This window comes from Epinephelus lanceolatus, chromosome 20 (assembly GCF_041903045.1).
Source record: "Epinephelus lanceolatus isolate andai-2023 chromosome 20, ASM4190304v1, whole genome shotgun sequence".
Classification (NCBI taxonomy): Eukaryota; Metazoa; Chordata; class Actinopteri; order Perciformes; family Serranidae; genus Epinephelus; species Epinephelus lanceolatus.
Window position 1 is genome coordinate 12,682,374 of NC_135753.1, and position 19,756 is coordinate 12,702,129.

Below are 19,756 nucleotides of genomic sequence, written 5' to 3' on the forward strand. Positions count from 1 at the left end.
GACAACAGGCCAAAGTGGGGATGTCATCATCATCATCATCATCCTCGTACTCTGAGATTGGAAGCCTCAAGCCCTTACTACACAGTTTGCCTTACAACAAGGGCAAATGACCTGAGATGGAAAATCATGGATAAGCTGGAAACCCAGCAACCCCATAGCTAGTCACTAAGGCTAAGTGACAAAGTACCCTCTGAAAGTCTGCTAGATGATGTGAATGCAGTACTACAAACTATCCCCACTAGGACCATAACTGAGACCAATCAGCTGATACAGTATACACTACAGCAACAGTAATCCTAGAGATGCTTGGCTACAAGATGAACACCATGAACCACTAAAAACATTACCCCCCATGAACACGGAGGCTGGAGGCCAAGATCAAAGAAACAGTCAACTCTCAGAGCTACAGAGACGTGTGGGGAAAATATATATATATATACTGACACTTCTAGGAATTGGGTAGAAATGTAGAAAGGTAGTGTGAGATCTGGACACAGCTTCAGTGGTACATTAAAGGCTTGCTTCGAGAGAGTCATTTGTAGTTTGTGCATTTAGAAGAAGTCTAAAGGAAGTCATGAATTAGTCTGACTCTGGGTCAGATGTAGAGTTTGTTAAATGAACTAGGAATTCAGGCCTCTTCCTGTATACACTAAAGCTACATAGGATAATCTAAACCAAATTCCAGTGTTTCACAGCCAAACACTCTCCATACATGTTGTATAATGTGGGATAGCTACAAACCATGTATCTGCAAAAGGTCAACAGACCTACATTTCTACATAATTCAATGGGTTTAAGAGCCCCCCCCCCCAAACCCATTTCATTCTCCAGTTAATCTAATCACTTAAAAAATAATTGAATACGGACATGTATTTTGTAGATTTTTTTCAGTACAAACCCGAGCAAAATCCAGGTATCTGTAAAGAAAACGCCGGCTCAGAGTAGTGATCCTGGAAAAAACTGTCCTCCACTGTACGTAGTTAGCGACAGTCCTGGAAAGAGAGAGAGAAGGAGAGGAGGGACATTAATTAAAAACCTACATGTAATCTCATTATACATTATAATATACTTATAATGAGAGACAGGAGCCCTCAAGCCCCACTGTGTGCTCATCTGTCTGTGTGTGTTCTCTGTCTGGCTGTTCCCGTGTGGTGTGTGTGTGTGTGTGTGTGTGTGTGTGTGTGTGTGTACCTGGGATCTGTGGTGTTAATGAGCTTGAAAAGTTCCTTGAAGTACTGCGGCGCTCGGACGATGACGTTCTCAGAGGAAGAGACAGACCGAGCTGGGTCAGCTTTAGACTCCACCACAGTTTTTACAAAACTCAGCCAATCAAACTGCAGACAGAAGCAGTGATAGGGGTTATTATAAATAATTTAAAAGACACTGAGGTGAAAACAAGCTATATTGGGATATAATTCACTTTATTTGCTGTCAGTTTTTTAAATAAGTGTTTATATCTCTTCTTAAAAGTGTGTACATATAATTTATGACATGATAAATACAAATACATGGTATTCTATTGATCCATACTTGGAGGAAGATCTTATTTATAATGTTATGATGTTTAAATGATTTGTGCAGGATGAATAAAGACTTCTGGCTGCTTGTCTTACACCAGGGATACTAAAATTGCTTTACCTCGGGGCCACTTTTGCAAAATGACAGGGGACCAGGGGCCAGTTCATAAACAAACATTAATAATATTTATCAGTAAAAAATGAACTGCTTGTTTTCAATCTGTCAATGTTTGCTGTCCTCATTAATCTTTGCCAAGAGGCAAATCCAGTCGCAGTAGGCCTGCAGGTCAGGTGTACAGTACACAGGAGTGTTTCTAGGATTTGAGAACATTCTGGGTGTAGCCTGAGACTCTGTCTGAAGGATCCTCCCTTGGCATTTTTTTCTTTGATAATAACGAATAATGATTTTTTTCATGCAGTGTGGAGCCTTTTTTACATTCAAAAGACAAAAAAATACCACAGTGTGAATCAATCTATCTTCACTGTGAATTCGAAAATGGTTGGCGGGCCACCTGGCACCCTATCCTGGACCAGATTTGGCCAGTAGGCCACAATTTGAGAATAAGTGTCTTCCACCCTAAAGTAGGGGTGATCAAAGTTTAGGTAAGTGCCAATTTACAGAGCCAGCATATCATCCAGGGCCACACAGGTTCAGGACAAACCATGGCGGCCAGTTTCACGAAGCATCCCTACACAAACTCTCCATCACTGAACTGTCTACCAGACTTAGCAATTTTGTGAACGACTGTACCACAGAGTTTGTCTATGTTACACAGTCATTACTTTTCACACGATCTGTGAGGACTGACTGCTGGGCAGATACGTCTCGGAACTGTTCAACCTTATGTTTGGTCTCGATCAAACTGTTCAGCGTTACATTTGGGGCCTTCACTCATAAACTTGTTGCAGGATTTGTGGTTGGTCTCATAATGGTGTTTAACATAAAATTCCTTGAGCACCAAATTCACCTGTATGAAGTTGTATCCCTTTATTTGTCCCCTGAGGTCTGCTGAAGTAAGAGTTCATCCATTTTTCCTGAAACCTCCTTTTCTCCTCAGCCATACAGTGTATTTCCGGGTGGCTTTTCCATTTCATTTCCACACAGACTGCCAAGTTGTCAACTGAAATTGCTAATTCTAGCTAACAGAATTAGCACTGATGAATGAACGTGAGGTGCCATGAGTTGCCAAGCATCGAGTAGCTGTCTACGAGTTGTCACCCCTAATGTGACAGATGTTTGTCAGGGACGTGCAGTTTGCTGCAATAGTTGAGTGTATTACTGTAAATGCAAGATATTGAAAATAAAAGTATTACAATTGGCTGCAGATGTGTAAAATAAAATGCATGCAACTCATGTCACGTTTGGACCCAGCACAGAATGTCTCTGAGGGGGCACACTTCGAGCGACTACGCTCTCATGGCTTTTTCACACCAGATTTTTTTTTTTTAAATGAGGTTGGTTATTCTGATCCCTCACCCTGCCATTAAAGGCATAAACAAATAGTGTGGTGTGGAACGGACATCATGTCACAACATCATGACAATTTTGCAACTATCGCAAATTTTGCATCAGTGCCAGCCAAGTATAGAGTGTCTTTTATTCGTCACACCTAGAAATATGCAAAATAAACCATGAAGAAGCTGGTCACAGTATGGTTTTGAGACACAAGGGAGGATCTTAATTAATTTTAATTTTTTAAAATGTAGTTGAAATTGTCTGTACCTGTGGTATGGTGCGCTGCAGGCGAGAGAGTGAGTATCTGTTGTACATGTTCTCACTGGTGCGGTTTTCATAGGGAATCAGGATCTGCAGACACAATGAACAGTCTTATTAACACATGACTGATTCTAAATTCCATCATAAAATAATTTCCTTTTAAGTTGATGAATCAATTTCATATTTCACAGTTAATAATGCAGGGTTATAATTAGCTCCAGAGTCATTCGGGCCTATCAAATCATCTCCTTTTCCATACATTCAGTGAAGTTATATATATCTGACATGACGTCTTTACATGAGCAAGTTTGGTCTCGAAGGCGAGAGCCTTCTCCATCTGGGTCAGTGCTGCTTTCTCTGGAGCACCCAGCATGACGGCTGTATCTACCATAAAACTGAGCAGGGCTGCACGATACTGGAGAGAGGGAGAGAGAGAGAGAGAGAGAGAGAGAGAGAAAAAGAGAGGCAGAAAAAGGCAGAAAAAGGCAAAAACAGACAAATGTCATTTGATCTTTCATCACTGTAAGCTACTGTCACTACAACTATCAAACATCAGACACCATCAGACATCAATCAACACTTCCATCTGCACTCAGATACTATATTACCACTACATCAGTGTTATGTTTTTATTACCTGTTTTAAGGGGACAGATAAACAGCTGCAGACAACACTCATTAAATAATACCATTACCATTTAAAGCTATAGCTAAGTTTAAAAGCCTGTGTCCAAATAGGGGAGGAATATATGTACTGTTAAGATAAAGCTATCATGAAAATGCATTTAAAAATAAACAAAATAAAATACAGACATATTTAACAATGATGATGAACATTTAATCATATAGTACTTTTCAAAACAGATGTTACAAAGTGCTTCACAAAACAATAAAAGCAATAAATGAAAGAGTAAAAAAGTAACTGTTAAAACAGAACATACCAATAACAATAAAATATTAAAACTGAGTGATAAAACAAGGTGTTGCAAAAACAGATATGAATTCATATATGTCTATGAATATATGCACAGATAAACCAAGTGCAAAAATAATGACACCCATTGTAATGTATTCATATATATGGATGTAGGTACATCTGTATGCCAGCATGAATGAACATATATATGTACTTAGAAATATTATTTGTAGTGACTTTTAACAAAATGTCTAAACAAGCCACTGAGGGGTGTACAGGTGGCAATCCATTATTCTCAATACAATATACACGTGCTCACCATAACATAGAAGAACAACAGCATTGTTCATATTTAATCAATAATACATTTAACAACTTCAGTCTTCCATGCAGATACTTCATGCTTACACAACATGCTTCCATAACACGGTCAAAACCTTTCTACACACCTGATTTCCACTACCTGGAGCTCACCTGTATGCACTTCACACATGAATGCTCCACCCTGTGTTCAGTTTCATAACTACATGTGTACATTTATATTTACCTTGTGTTTAGATAAGGATAAAATAAACAAACAAAACTACATTATAGGTCCAACGATATTCATACATGTGTATATATGTATGTATGTATGTGTATACTGTATGAAGGAATAGCTTTCTCTTTCTTTCTTTCTTTTTCAGTCTTTCTGTTTGTATCACCAGATGTATAAAATAATAATAATAATCACAATAATTGCAAATACATGTAAATATATGGGATGTGTTTTGGTTGCGCTGATTCATAAATTCATTGCAATAACTATAAAAAGGCAATACAACAAAAAAGTAAGTAAGTAATGGAAATTTATAGATGGCATATGAATGCCATCTATAAATTGCCGAGAATATGCTTAGCTATTAAACAATGACACAGGTTGATATGTGGATTTTGAACACATATCAGGAGCCCTTATATCTACTATTAGCCTTTTTTATCACTTATTTTTCATTGCAAAATCGGCAAATAAAAAGAGACAACCAATTGCTGATTACCTGCTTGTTTAGTGTTTGCTCCCCTTTGTAACCTAAATTAAAGTCTGTCCTCTGACTTTATGTAGACCTTTGTATGTGGGTGAAGAATGTATTATACCACCGATAGTGACAGTGTACTAATAGAATGACAGTGGGAGTTTTTCCAGTTGAGAAAAATTAGTCGCCGCATACTAATTGCATTTTTATTCTGGCCTAATGAGGCAGCTATTAGTGGAGCAATCAGTATCATCTGCCTCTTCTACAATTACAACTGCTTCGCATTTCCGAAAATGTTGACTGTGACAAAAAGCTCTTGTTCCAATATAATATAATATAATATAATATAATATAATATAATATAATATGATATAATATAATATAAAAACCCAACATTAACTGCCATAATGTCAAGTGGCTAAAAAAATTTTCTGCTATAAGTCATCACTCAAGCAGGGAGGAAATAGCTGCTGCAGGAAGAGGAGTTTTTAGATGACAGGTTAAAAAGGGGTGAAAGATGAAGCAGAGACTCACCGCCCGGGCGGAGGAAGTGTTGGTGATGTAGTCCTCCCTGGAGGGCAGAGACAAGGACGCCTGATCGAGCTGCATGAAGATGGAGAGCAGAGGTTAGCTTCTGCTGCTTTTTGGGGTTGTTTATCTTTTGACTTTGGCTGCAGTGACAAAAAGCAAAATGTGACGGAACAAAGCACCAAAATTGTATCTGCCTACACGTCAATGCTAGAGGTTTTACATCTTTTAAATATAAACTGTGTAGATATGACATTAGAGATTACTTTCCCCAAATACCCTTCAGGCAAGCATTACATTACATTCTTTTCACTATGGTATGAATATCAGTAATCCATCATAGTCCAAGTTACTGTTTTGAAACCCTTTCAATGTCTATGAAGGCTATGACATATTTTATCTGAGTTAGTATCAACTCGTACAAGAGTAGACATGGCTAGTTTCCGATTTGAATAGTAGTTGTGTAGTAGAAAGAAAAAAAACAATGCTTAATGAAAAACAAAAGACAACTTGAGTGTTTGTAACCAAAGAACAAAACGGATTTGCAAACCCACATCAATGAGATTTGTAATAGATGTTTTGGTAATGAAGGTGTGAACAGGGAGGTGTGAAAACTCTTTTTGATGGCACTATCAAGTTCACTCCGAAATTCTAAACTCATCAGGAACAAAGCTTTTAATCATGTGATATGCTCAAGGCTGATGTTCAGCAGCTGACTTTCAAATTTCAGCTACCTTGATAGAGAAGTTTCTAAGAGAGTCCCTGCTGGAAATTGCATTATCGTACAATTTAAATGTAACTGACAAAAATCAAGGTGGCGAAATATTTGCTGTGATGGATCACGTCCTGTAGTGCAACATTTGTCAGGTCTCTGCAAGTCAAATTTCAAACTGAGCTGGCAAACAAATGGCTACCTGGAAGGTAAGAAATCAATCAAAAAAGATGGGCTGTGTCTGAAATCACTCATTTCTCACTACACAGTCCACCATAGGGTGACTGCGCCATTTTGTAGTGCTGTCCGAAAGTAGAGTGGGAATTATTATACCCTATATAGTGAACTCAAAGGAACAGATGGACTTTTTGGATGGACAAAGAGAAGGACAAGAGGAGAGAAAGCAGCTTGACTACAAGCTGTTGTACATGTTTAACAGTTTCTTAGCCATGTCATACATTGTCAATTTAATGTGTAGTCATCAGTCCTATAAGAGATTTTTAAAATATTGGACATTAATATTTCTCTGGTGTCCAACATTACTGTACAGAGAGGGGCTAACGCTAGCTGACGTTAGCAAGCTGGGATGCTACTAGCCCTGATTTGTGTCGCACTGGCTTAAAGTATACATTAGTGGGAGAGTTTGAAATCACGCTGCTCTCTTTCCTCTTTTCTGCCTGCCCCTGTAACGTTATTAATGGGCCTATATTTAATGTGAGCAGAGCAGCACATCAAAACACAGTACTTTGTAACATTATTTATAAACTTGGGGTAAATCCACTCACTATAATGTCATGTATTTATCACAAATATGCATGCCAGTGTTTGTTATAGATGGTTCACCAGCCGACGTTGAAATGGCACGTTTAATTGTTTAATTGGATAGAAATGAAGTAACTGATATTAATGGACCAGAGAAAATTACCCAGGTAGTGTCTGAAAGTGTTTATCATGTTGCAAATGAGCTCACGATATAGTCCTCTACATAGAACCCACAGGGAGTATGAATGACTGGATGATTTCGAACACAGCCATGGTATGTTTTTGGATAATGGTCTGCAGCAATATAAAAGTATTCACCATATGCACTTGATTGATTAAAATCCACAAACCACAAGTATTGTCCTTAAAAGGAAAAGTTCCATATTTGGGGGAATATGCTTTTGCACATTTTTGTCGAGACTTTGATGTAATAACACACTCATATTCACATTGTTAAATATGAAGCTACAGCCAGCAGATGCTTTCGTTAGCTTATGACATACAGTAAAGACTTGAAACAGGGGGAAGAGCCAGCCTGGCTCTGTCCAAAGATAACAAAATCTGCCTACAAGCACTTTAGAATCTCACTAATACCCCTTTTCCACCAAAATTTTGAGATTTGTTTTAAACATGCAAACACTCACTAAAAATAGGTGATAGACCCCTTTCCCATTGCCAGTAGCCCAGAGGTCGGTTACACGGCTTTGCAGTAGACAAGTATGCCTTTCTGTTTTGATTTTTTTCTGGTGTGTTATGTTTAATGTCTCATACAGAAAACAGGTTGGTAAACAGTAGAAAGCAGCATGGGGGCTAGTGAAAATCTTACAGTGGTTACTTCTTTCTTATGTTTCTTACTTATTCAGTCTCCTTTTCAAACTCAGCACTCAGAATGTACGAGTGCTGCTTGGGTGGAAATAGAGAGGTGCCGTAGCATTGTTCCGACCTCTCATTGTTCCGACCGCTCATTAGTCCGACGTTCCGTTGTTCCAATATGTGATTATACTAGGCTATACTGTATTTGTGTACCATAGAGGATCAGCAACGCAACAAAAGTAGGCTACTGGTCGAGATACAAGTGCCACAGAGAGAAGAGAGTGAAACACCATAACCTCCTGTTATTAACTCTGGGGTCCGGGTTGTGTGGGGAGCTCTCCATGGTGCTGAACGGCTCCTGGCGGGCGTATTTCTGCCTTGATGGTGCGCCGCGACCGGCTCTGGGTCAGCTGGGAAAGTCTTGAGGTGAAGCAGGCTCACGGCTTATGTGTTTGTCACTTTCTTTTTCATTTTAACCCACATCATGATCTTTTCCTAACCCTAACGAAGTGGTTTTTGTGCCCAAACCTAACCAGACCTTAACCACAGGGGATCATGATGATTTCGAAACAACGGGACTTCGGAACAATGGGTTTAATATGGTCGGAACAATGGGATGTCGGACCAATGGGCAGACCCCAATGAGAGACTGTTTCATGGTGGCCTGACATTGCATTGGGCCGGTAAAAGGGGCTAAATTTAGCACATCCACATGGGCGTTATATTTCCATGTGCCTATCAGAGCCAATCAGAGCTGGAGCCAATAAATACCCATGACTACAACAGAATCATTTGACTCAAATGTGAATGTCGATTGTAATCTTTCCCATCAAATAAAAATGCCAGATGTTAGCTGGTGTTAGTTGGGCTTTTTTTGTTTACTTTTTGTACAGTGGAAAAGAGGCGTAATTAACACACTGTATAACTTAATCGTTCAATTCAATTCGTTCAAAAACTGGGGTGTAAAAAAGACAACCTGTGGCGTTGGACAAATAAGCATTTTTTCCAAATGCATGCATCAAGTGAACTGTGGATGTCTGACCTTGATGATGTAGTGCAAGGAGTTTTTGTCATCGGGAGAGACGTACAGGCGAATCAGGACACTCTTACTGTGCTGGTTCCTCATTTCTGCCAGGGTCTTCAGGAGGTTCCACTCGCCTGCTGACCACTGGTACTCCCCGCCGAGCCCATCCCCCACAACAGGCCACCGAAACTCAGGCTGTCTAAGTGTTTTCAGCATTGGTTTGGTGTCCATCTGCTCCAGTATAGCTATGTAAGCAAACACAGAAATTAAGAAATTAGCATGAAGTACAGCATTTTGTTTGAATGGTTGCTTTTACTACTTTTCAGGTTGTATTTTTTGTATTTAGATGCTATTTTCCCTTTTTGTCATCTGTTGTATCTTATTGCTTTTGCCTCTGCAGTGACCTAGATCTGCCATGGAAATCAATAAAAGCTCATCTTGTCCTGTTTCACACTATCGCTGTGTCTTTGTGTGTGCTCTTGACTTACAGTATCTTTGTGGGGACCTGTTTGTAGACATGGAGAATGGGGACATTTTGATTGTGAGGACATTTTGGTTTGTCCTCACTTGTTCAAAGAGCTGTGACTTTAGATTTGGTTTGAGCATTAAGGTTGAACATAGGTTTAGATTTCAGTTAGGTTAAGTGTTGGGAGTCAGGCATATAGTTTGAAAAGTTAAGGCTGGTAAACAATAGTCCCCACAGTGCTATACAAACGTATCTGTGTGTGTCCAGTTTTATTACTCACACCCTGGGGATAAATAAAAAAGTCACACATTATAGGGCCTCAGTTCCCATTTAAGGTTATGGTTGGGTTAAGGTTAGGATAACGGTATGAGCTGGTGTTAGGCATCTAATGGATATGGTCACAGTTAGGTTTAGTTCCCAAAGAATGACTGCAGGTCAATGCAATGTCCTCTTAACTGACAAAACCAAGTTTGTTTGTGTGTGTGTGTGTGTAAGACTCACTCTCATTCATACAGGAGCGGTATAAGACCTTAGCCTTGGTTACAGCTTCCAGTTCATCAGGGTCTGAAGGAGCTTCCAGTAACTCTAAGGGAGAAAAACAATCTATGTCATAACTCAGAGGTCTAACAGTGAACAGTACCTGAATTCAACTTATACTATATACTGTATCTGGCAATAGGAATATAACACCTGGTTGTGAAATAAAATGGACACAAGGTCAGTCTTGCCTTTTGAGTAAGTGATGTGTACACCAAAAGAGCTCTTGCTTTCTTTTGATTGTTAAACATTAAACATTCTGTTTAATTCACATGTACTTGTAACAGGGTAGATAAACTCAGTCGTTGATGGGAAATTTGTAAGCCAACACACCTTTGAGTCGAATGTCTACATGCTGCCGCAGCCAGGGGTAGATGCCATACGATGAGGAATCTTCCGGGATGGGGTTCTCCTTTAACCAGCCGCCACAGGAGTAAGTATAGAAATCCTCACAGGGGTTAATAGACTTATCCATTTTGTTAAGAATGGAACCCGCTACAAGAAGGAAGGTGACAGAAAAAAAAACACACCCCAGTGAGCCCAAATAATTCCCTTTGAGTTGCAACTAAAATATCTCATGCTCAACCAGTCACCATACAAACAATAGTGGATGCTCAGAGCAATTGTACATAGAGTAACTGCTCAGCACCACTCCTCACCTGCTTCAATGCATTCTGGGGTCAGACAGAATTCCTCCTGACTAGATTTCTGTGAGACTGAGGGAAAAGAAAAGAGGATGAAGTTTGACACTGAAATGCAAACTCACACTTAGACATAACGAGTTTTTAACATTTCAAGAACATTTAGCTTGCATGCATGTTCTTTTGCAGCACTGACCCACTTCATATCTTTATACAAAAAGTCCTCTACTTCTTGGTAGCAAATGATTGGTGTTGGGATGTTGTTTTGCTCAATAGGACCTCAAACAGAGTTTTAGAGCACACTTTTACATAAACAATAAATTATCTGAAAGTTATGCATGTGTAGAGCTGAGAAACCAGGGAAACACGCTGTGTAGGTCAACATGTTTTTGCCAGTTGACTTATTTCTGGCTTTCTCTGCCAATGTGAATTCTGACAAGTGTGCAAGCTTTTGATAAAGACCATGGGATGCAGTTAGAAGCCCAGGAAAAAAGTGAGAAGGTGGCCACCTTGACCTTATTTTCCCATGTGACTCAAGGAAACAGTAATGTCAAAATCGATTAATGTCACCTTCAACGTACAACTATAACTGCTTGTTTTTGCTATGAAAGGTTTCAGATTATTATTGTAAGCGTCTTTTTGTTTAACCATAAACAGCCCGTAAATTGTTACCATCAAAGTCACCAAATGACATTTAAATTAACAGTAATTTTATCATTGTTAAAATCACTTTGTTCAAAGTCAGCAGAAACACCATAAAACTCCTTCAAGCCAGCTTGGTTCATCTTTCCACTGTTCAAACAATCAGCAATTCTGGTTTGGTTGAAATAAAACCTTAATTGACCTAGTCAGAAGTAAAAATATGCAGCTCTATACACTCTAGCATTACTTTATTTAAATGGTTTGACAATGGCAATTTTGGGGCTGTTTTTGATGAAACAAAATTGATATTACGCTTTAACATAAAGGTCTATCTCATCAGGGATCCTTTCCATAATGTTGTCAGATACCTAAAATAACAATCTGAGCTTGTCAGTGGCAAAAACAAGCCCTTTTAGTGAACGTATTGATGGTGGGAACATGACTGGAATGGTTACATTGCAGCTCTCTTGCTCAATACTTGACCAGTTTAAAAAACTGTTGTTCCGATCAGACACTTTGACCAAAAAAAAAAAAAAAAAAAAAGTGGAAAAATAGGGTCCAGGTCAAAAATTCCGAAGTTAAACTTGAGGACTGTTTTGTCAAAATGATGGCTTTTTTATGAACAATAGTTATACATGGAAATAGTAATATGGAAACAAAACAGTATTTCTTATTCTTGGAAATGCTGCAACACAAGTTAATTTCTATCTGTCATTGTAATACAAACTATCGATGAATGAAACAAACAGAACTGACAATAGCAACTAATCATACTTTCATACGGCTGAAAATGATACTGGTTATCAGAGGGACGTCATTAAGGGACATTCCCACAATGTACTCTTTATCAAAAATGGGACAAACACTGGTCAAAGTGCAGTTTATACAGCTGGACAGCAGTCCGACAGAGTAAATATTTAGTGGATAAAATTTTTAACCTCATGCCTGCCTGCATCAAGTTGAGTCGACCTGCAATCGCCACATTACTTTAGCTGTGTGATATACAGCCATGCCATGAATCACAGGCAAATCTTGAGTACTTTCCAAAATATGCATCAGGCTTTTAATTTAAACTTGACTGTCAGCTGTAATTACTTCACACACTTCTAGTAAGGGCAATCAAAATGCCACAGTAAGACAGGATAGAGCCACCCATTGTTTACACTACTCGCACCCATTCACTTCCCTTCCTAGAAGGTGAACGAAAGCCTGCTTCTCTGACCTCTTGGCAGAAACCATTGTTAAATGATGTGTCTCTGTGGGTGAACAGAAGCAGCACAAGCCCGTGAAGTGAGCCGCCAGATTTAGAAAACCAAATCCCCATTGTGAACGCATGAGTGGAGTGTTATGGAGCTGCGCCACAATGTCTGACCTCGGAGGTTGACTGGTCTTGCTGTCTAGTTAGAGCTGCTTGTGAGAGTTGCTTAATGTTGCACCCACTTTAGAGTAGAAACACACAGTCACAACTTAAACCCTGCGCGACCCACTTGGCCTGGAACAACCTCAACAACCCTCCCCCCTGACCGCTCCGTCAGAAACATATACACAGGGGTTTAGACACACACACAGATGTCTGAGGCTCCAGGGTCACTGCTAATACCAACCTCATGTTCATTGCTGAGACACTTAACAGGCCCCACAACACAAACACACATGTACCCAAACACACATTGAAGGGAAAACTCATTAAAAAGTCTAAACTCATTAAAAAGTCAAAAATTAAACAACCACTTGGCATTCCTGTGTCTGGTCATTCGCATGACTGCAGACCAGAGGAAGGTTTCCATTAGAGTGGGTGTGTGGTACTGCATACATAGGAACATAACATAATTACACTTCAATGCCACCACAAGAATGTTGGCTTCCCTCAATAACAAAAAACAATACTCATCCCACCCCAGAAACACACACACAGACACAAATCCCTCCCAGCCATGACCATCCTCACTACCACTACTGAAACTACTGAACAAATGACTCTTAAAGGAATAGTTCCACCTTTTGGGAAAATAGGCTTATTTGCTTTCTTGCAGAAAGTTAGATGAGAAGATTGATACCACATTAATATCTGTCAGTTAAATATGATGCTACAGCCAGGCCCCAGTTAATCTCTGTAAACAGATATCTGCATAATGTAGATCTGCAGGCAATGAGACAAGATTTTAGTGTTGGAAACCAGAATGCTTCCAGTGTAGTCCAAGTAGTACTGACGAATCACATGTGAGCAGCAGTTAAACAGTCTGTGTGGAGAGGCGTAACTCATTAACTGAAATGCAATCTTGGAATCCATCTGTTATTGTTTGACAACGACTTAGTTTTAGATTAGCTTTTTTCATTTAGCTGCATTCATATGCAGATATCTGTTTATAGAGATTAGCCGAAATGACCAGCACACAGAGTCTGTGTGCTGTCAAAGTCTTGGCCCGGTTATCTGCTTGCTACAACAGATCTTCCAAAATACTGACCATTGCACCAGAGACTTAACGTCATCAGACTGATGGCCAATGGATATCAAGACTAGGAGCCGATTAGCATAGCTTAGCACATAGACTGGAAAGTAGTGGAAACAGCTAGCCTGGCTTTGCCTAAAGGTAAAAAAAAATCTGCCTACAAGCACCTCTGAAGCTCACTTATTAAACCTGTTGCATCATGTTTGATACTTGACTTGATATTTTTATACTACAATTTTTATGCAGATTAAACAAATCATTATTACCATGATAATTTGTGAGTTTTAAAGGTGCTAGTAAGTGTGTTTTCATGCTAAAATAAGCTAATCTCTACTGACTGTGGCTTCGTGTTTTAAGTACAGATAACTTTCTTTATAGTCAAATGAATAATTTGTGGGGTATTTTTTTATTCAAACTTTTAAGGAAGTTAAAAAAGTTACAAAAATTGTTAAGTTTGCACTTTCTAACTTCAGATTCATCTGCAAAATTAAACATGCATGTCAGTTTTCTGTCACTGCTGTGGCTAGTGCTCCACAAGTTGGTTTTGTTACAGAATTTCAAGCTTTTATATTTGGATTGGTGTCTAATATTTAAGATGAGGGCTTAAACTGGTGGGTATACAAGCCATGTGGCAAAAACAGATCCAGCGAGATTCTGTTCTTCTCCTTTGAGCCAGTTCACTAAAAAGCTCATGAAGAGCGACTCTACTAAAACAAGGGAAAGATACTCCTGCCGTTATTTACTGTTTGTACTTATTCCATCAACGATAATGCACTTTAATTGGTATATAATCCACATAATTCTGAGCCAGGAGGCTGTGATCATGTGAAAAAAGGTGCTGCAGGCTATCTTCCATCATATGAGGCGAGCAGGTCAGGAAGTCAGGTAATGTAGTATAAAGAGTGACAAAAGTCTGCGTAGGGAGGAGAATGAGGTAGTAGATGGGTCAAACAAACATAGGACTCCAACCCAGGACATGGGGTCATGTCCTTGCAAAAGTTGAGTTGTTTTAAACTACGTATATCACGATATGTCAAGTATGGAACATGATAACGCCCAACCATGACTCTTTATAAGCCTAATAACTAACCGTGTGCTAATTTGTAAGATTTTATACGGACTGTGTGCATAGCTTTTTGTAAGAAAACATACAAACTGTTGTATGTGGATGTGTTGCTAGAATTGAATGCATTGGTCCATTCACATGCAGAAAGATGGACAAATCAGTCTTTTCTCTAAAAGCAGGAAACATCTGGTAGTCTCAACTATGGAAATAAGGAACTGCCCCGCAAAGAGCACATTTAAAATCAAACTTCAAGTATGATTAAATCTGAGTTTCCTTCTATATTGTCTTTTGTCTTAAAGCTTTATATGTCTCATGTAAAGATGTTGTTGAAAGCTGCATTACCAACTTGTCTTGCCTTGCCTACAGTAAGTTCATCAGGTCAAAATATTGCAACACTTTAATTTTCCTCTTATTCTTATCATTACAGTGTTACATGTAACAATATCTTAATGGGCCTGTTTTTAGTCAGACTACAGGTGCAAATCACTCCTGACACATCCATATTGAAGTTCTTTTTAAAACAGTGTTAATTAATGTGCGCTGCCCCCTGTAAATAAAGAAACATATACACACACCCTACCCATTAATCTGCCACGTTTCCCTGCTAATTAATTTCACATTCTGCAGGAGATTCCCACAAAGTGTCAACATACACATTCTTTCCCCCTTTTCCCAGAATTCAACTTGACTCCCAGAGTGCACTATGGAGAGTGCAAGGTTCTGCATGTGCATGTGGGCGTGTATGAAACCTTATATGAACCAAAAATAGTTTGACATGAGTTACCCGCAAGCCCTCCACAAAGACCTTTGCTCCCACCGGCTTGCTTGCGTATGTTATTTACAGTCTGCATGTACTATAATCTGAGGAGAGCATGTGATACATTTCCACTGAATTCCTTACAAATTATAATGCAGGTTCAGTAAAACTGTGTGTGTGTGTGTGTGTGGGGTGGACTTACCCAGTATGAGTGCAAGCAGCAGAGCGGCACAGAGACACACACACATGGCCAGTGCTATCTTGTAGAGACGACTGTTGCCCCTCTCAGGTTTAACCCCGCCGCCACCTAAACGCTCCAGTTCCATGACTAGCCGTACTATATATCACACACACACATAGAAACACACATTCACACAGTCTTTAAAAACGTAACGTTCAGGTGGACAAGCAGTGAGAAGATAAATTGTGAAAAACACCACCAAAACACACCAGAAAAATAAAAATATCTGTAACAAGAAAAGGTTTAGGGTGAAAATTAAATTCAAACAGCTATTGTAATATCTTCCTAAAATTACACAATTGCTCTATTTGCTCTGGTCTCTTTCTCAATTTAACAGACTTCATTCACTCTCCCAGTCTCTCTGCTGCTATGTGTCTATCTGTTACTACTCTAACTTCACTCCAGCTCTTCAAACTGTTCCTCCCTCCATCACTCCTCCTCCCCCCCAACACTCCTCCCATCCCTCCCTCCCTGCGGGACAGAAGGGACCAGGCTTCCCAGTGATGACCAGAGACCATTTAATACAATCAAACCTGACATATTATCTGTTACTGTGCAGCATTTGAGGCCGCAGACCTTGTTAATAGCCTAAGCACACATGTGAAATGTGTGTGTGTGTGCGTGTGTGTCTAACCTCATGTACAATACGTTTATCAGATCAGACAGTCAGTGGACCAGAACAAAATTAGACTCACACAGGACACTGATTACAATCGATTAATCTGATGATGATGATGATGACACGGCCGCCTATAAAAACACATCAGCGTTTGTTTCAGACAGCATCGATAGTTTCTTTGAATAGACAGAGGTGGTGATGACAATGACACCACAGCTCCTGATTGGTCCCTCGACTTCCCTCCTGCTGTGGTGAGAAACTCTTTCCGCACGTGCTCATTAAAGTTTGGGGCGTCAGCCACAAAGTCCTTATATAGACGCAACTTCCTGCGCTGCTTAAAACACCCATTCATCAAGCAGACACTTCAACCACAGTGCTATTGTTCACTATTGTGACTCACAATCACTTGTGGCCTGTTTATATTCTTATTGTTTAACAGCTCAACTGGGAAACTTTGTTCCAAATTTGATTGTCTCCTTCAGTCCACCACTTTGGTCCAGACTGTTATATCTTAACAACTGTTGGGTGGATTGCCGTGAAATTCTGTACAGACGTCCATGATCTCCAGTGGATGTTTCCTACTGACTTTGGCAATCTCCTGAATTTTTCTCTAGCATCACCATGAGGTTGATATTTTTGTTTTCCATTGAAATATCTTGACAACTATTGGATAGATTGCCATGAAATATTTGCTATAAACATTCATAATCCCCAGAGGATGAATCATATTGACTTTCATGATCTTCTGACTTTTCCTTTAGTGTCCCCAGCACGTCAAAATTATATTATATTCCATAAAAGATCTCAAAATGTAGTACATGGATTGGCTCAAACATTTTGAACTTATATTCATGGTTACCAAATGACGTTTGACTTCTAATGCAAGACTTTATACAGACATTCATATTTCCCAGAGGATAACTCTTGCTGATGTTGGTGACCTTCTTGATTTTTTTGTCTAACACCACAATGACATTGACATTTTTTGTTATTCATTGAAATATCTCAGCAACTATTGAATGGACTGCCATGAAACTTTGTAGAGAAACTCTTGATCCCCAGAGGGTGATTCCCACTGACTTTAGTGATTTCTTGACTTTTCTGCTCGTGTCACCAGCCGGTCAAAGTTATCACTTATTCAGTAAAATATCTCAACTACACAGATTGGTTCAAAATTTTACAATAATTTTCATGGTTCCCAGATGACAAATTATATGACTTCTAATGTATAATTTTCCCATGTTTCCTAAGGGATAAATAGAACTTGCTTGAATACAACTAACTTTGGTGATCCCCTGACTTTTTCTCTGGTGCCACCATGAGGTTGACATTTCTGTTTTTTATTGATATATCTTGACATTTATTGGATAGATTGCTATGAATTTTTTTAACAGACATTCATTATCCCCAGTGGATGAATCATTGTGAGTGAGTGATCTCCTTACTTTTCTTCTTGCACCACCAGAAGGTCAGAGTTATCACTTATTCAGTGAAATATCTCAATGTCAACTGCATGGAATTGCTCAAAATTTCTAACAAAATTTCATACAGGCAATTATGTTTCCCAGCGGATAAATCCTGCTAAACTTGAGGGTGGCTGTTTTTTTTATTGAAATTCCTCAACAACTATTGAATGGGTTGCCATAAATTTGCTATAGATATTTGTCTTCCCCATAGGATGAATCAAATTGACGTAAGTGATCTCCTGACCCTTCCTCTAGCACCAGCATATCTCAACATCTCCAACATGGAGTAGCTCGAAATTTTGTATAGACATTCATGTTCTCCAGAGGATGAATCTTATGGACTTGGTGATCGACTTTTTTCTCTAGTGCCACCAGCAGGTCACAGTGAAATATCTCAAAGTCAACTACATGGATTGGCCTAAAATATCTGTACTTTCATTTATGGTTCCCAGAGAATGTATTCTGGCAATTTTTTTCTAGGTTGACATTTTTTGTTTGCAAAGAAATGTCTAGATGACACTGAAATGAAATGCCATGCCATTTTGAAAAGACATTCATGTTTTCCAAAGGTTAAGTTTTGACTTTGGTGATACCCTTACTTTTCCTTTAGCACCATCATGAAGCTCACTTATTTTTTCTTTAATTGGAATATTAAGCAATCAATATCTATCAATAACAACTATGAAATGGATTGCCATTAAATAGGCTATAAACATTCATGGTCCTCAACTTTGTGCCTCTGACCTTTCATCTACTGCCATCATAGGGTCAAAAACTTTGGTTTGTAACCAAATACTTGTACAACTACTGATATTCAGTTGCATGCCGTATTTAGTGCTAATAAGCACATTTTAGCATGGTAACATTCTAAAATAAGAAGGTAAACATGGTTAACATTACACCTGCTAAACATAAACATGCTAACATTGTCATCATGGGCATGTTATTATGCTTATGTGACCATTTAGCTCAAAGCTTAAGCCACAGAGTCAATAGCACGTCTGCAGACTCTTTGTACTGTCAACATGTAGGAGGTCACAGAGTTGACTCAGGGGCCCATCTCTCAATATGAAGCAGACAGTAAGAACATGCCTCCTTTCTGCCCTCTCGTCCTCCTCATCTTCATCATCCTCCCATGTCTGTTTACTCAAACATCCCTTCAGGCTGTCATTAACACAAGATAAGCAACAGAAACACACATGCAAGGACATAAGTAATCGTTTCACATAGATTAGGCAAAGAAAATCACTCTTCCAAATATCTTATCTGAAAACAAACACACACACACACGAAAAGACGCCAACTCATGCATACAACACGGCCTGATCCTTCCACAAAGTTCCCTAATTATTCAATGATAAAGTCTCCAGAAATGCAATGATTCTGAACCTGCTGACAGGGGTGTCTGCTCATCGTTGGTAAACACACCTCTGTGGCTGAGCTGAAGGACGTTCAGTATTTATATGTCTGTGGGAAACACCCTTCCAAATTACAATGTGTCATCTCTCACGCTCACACACTCAGGAAGTGTAATCACTGCACAACTCCCTAAAAACACTAAAAAGAAACACTGTAGTCTGGAGCTGTTACTAAAAGTGTAGCATGTCTGCTTTTGCTTGAGGACAATCAGCCGATATGCCGAGTATAAAATTAGAAAGGTGCAGTCTCCCGAGAGGAACATCAAGCTACCTGCATGTGACAGAGACAGTTTTAAGACCCTTCAAGTCCTTTTTTCCCACTGATACAACACCTACAAAATCACTACATTTTCCATTTATTGTTAGAAGATGTTCAGCTATTGGTGAGCAATATAAAAACACATGGAAAAAATAGGGACCATGTAGTAAATTAAAATTAAATTAACATCCAT

The 19,756-nt window shown here is 39.1% G+C and overlaps 1 protein-coding gene across 1 annotated transcript in view; it reads right to left on the reverse strand.

Annotated features, from left to right (window-relative positions):
- The window catches only part of phex (phosphate regulating endopeptidase homolog, X-linked), a 31,667-nt gene extending 15,472 nt beyond the window's left edge, over window positions 1–16,195 (reverse strand). Inside the window, exons 1-10 of the mRNA XM_078162601.1 lie at window positions 15,763–16,195; window positions 10,664–10,720; window positions 10,338–10,499; window positions 9,969–10,052; window positions 9,020–9,246; window positions 5,697–5,765; window positions 3,533–3,649; window positions 3,241–3,324; window positions 1,192–1,334; window positions 899–992 (exon numbers count right to left, since the gene is read on the reverse strand). Of these exons, the coding sequence (XP_078018727.1) occupies window positions 899–992; window positions 1,192–1,334; window positions 3,241–3,324; window positions 3,533–3,649; window positions 5,697–5,765; window positions 9,020–9,246; window positions 9,969–10,052; window positions 10,338–10,499; window positions 10,664–10,720; window positions 15,763–15,886 (1,161 nt within the window). The 5' untranslated portion in view covers window positions 15,887–16,195. The remainder of the gene's footprint in view (window positions 1–898; window positions 993–1,191; window positions 1,335–3,240; window positions 3,325–3,532; window positions 3,650–5,696; window positions 5,766–9,019; window positions 9,247–9,968; window positions 10,053–10,337; window positions 10,500–10,663; window positions 10,721–15,762) is intronic.
- Window positions 16,196–19,756: the final 3,561 nt, after the last annotated feature.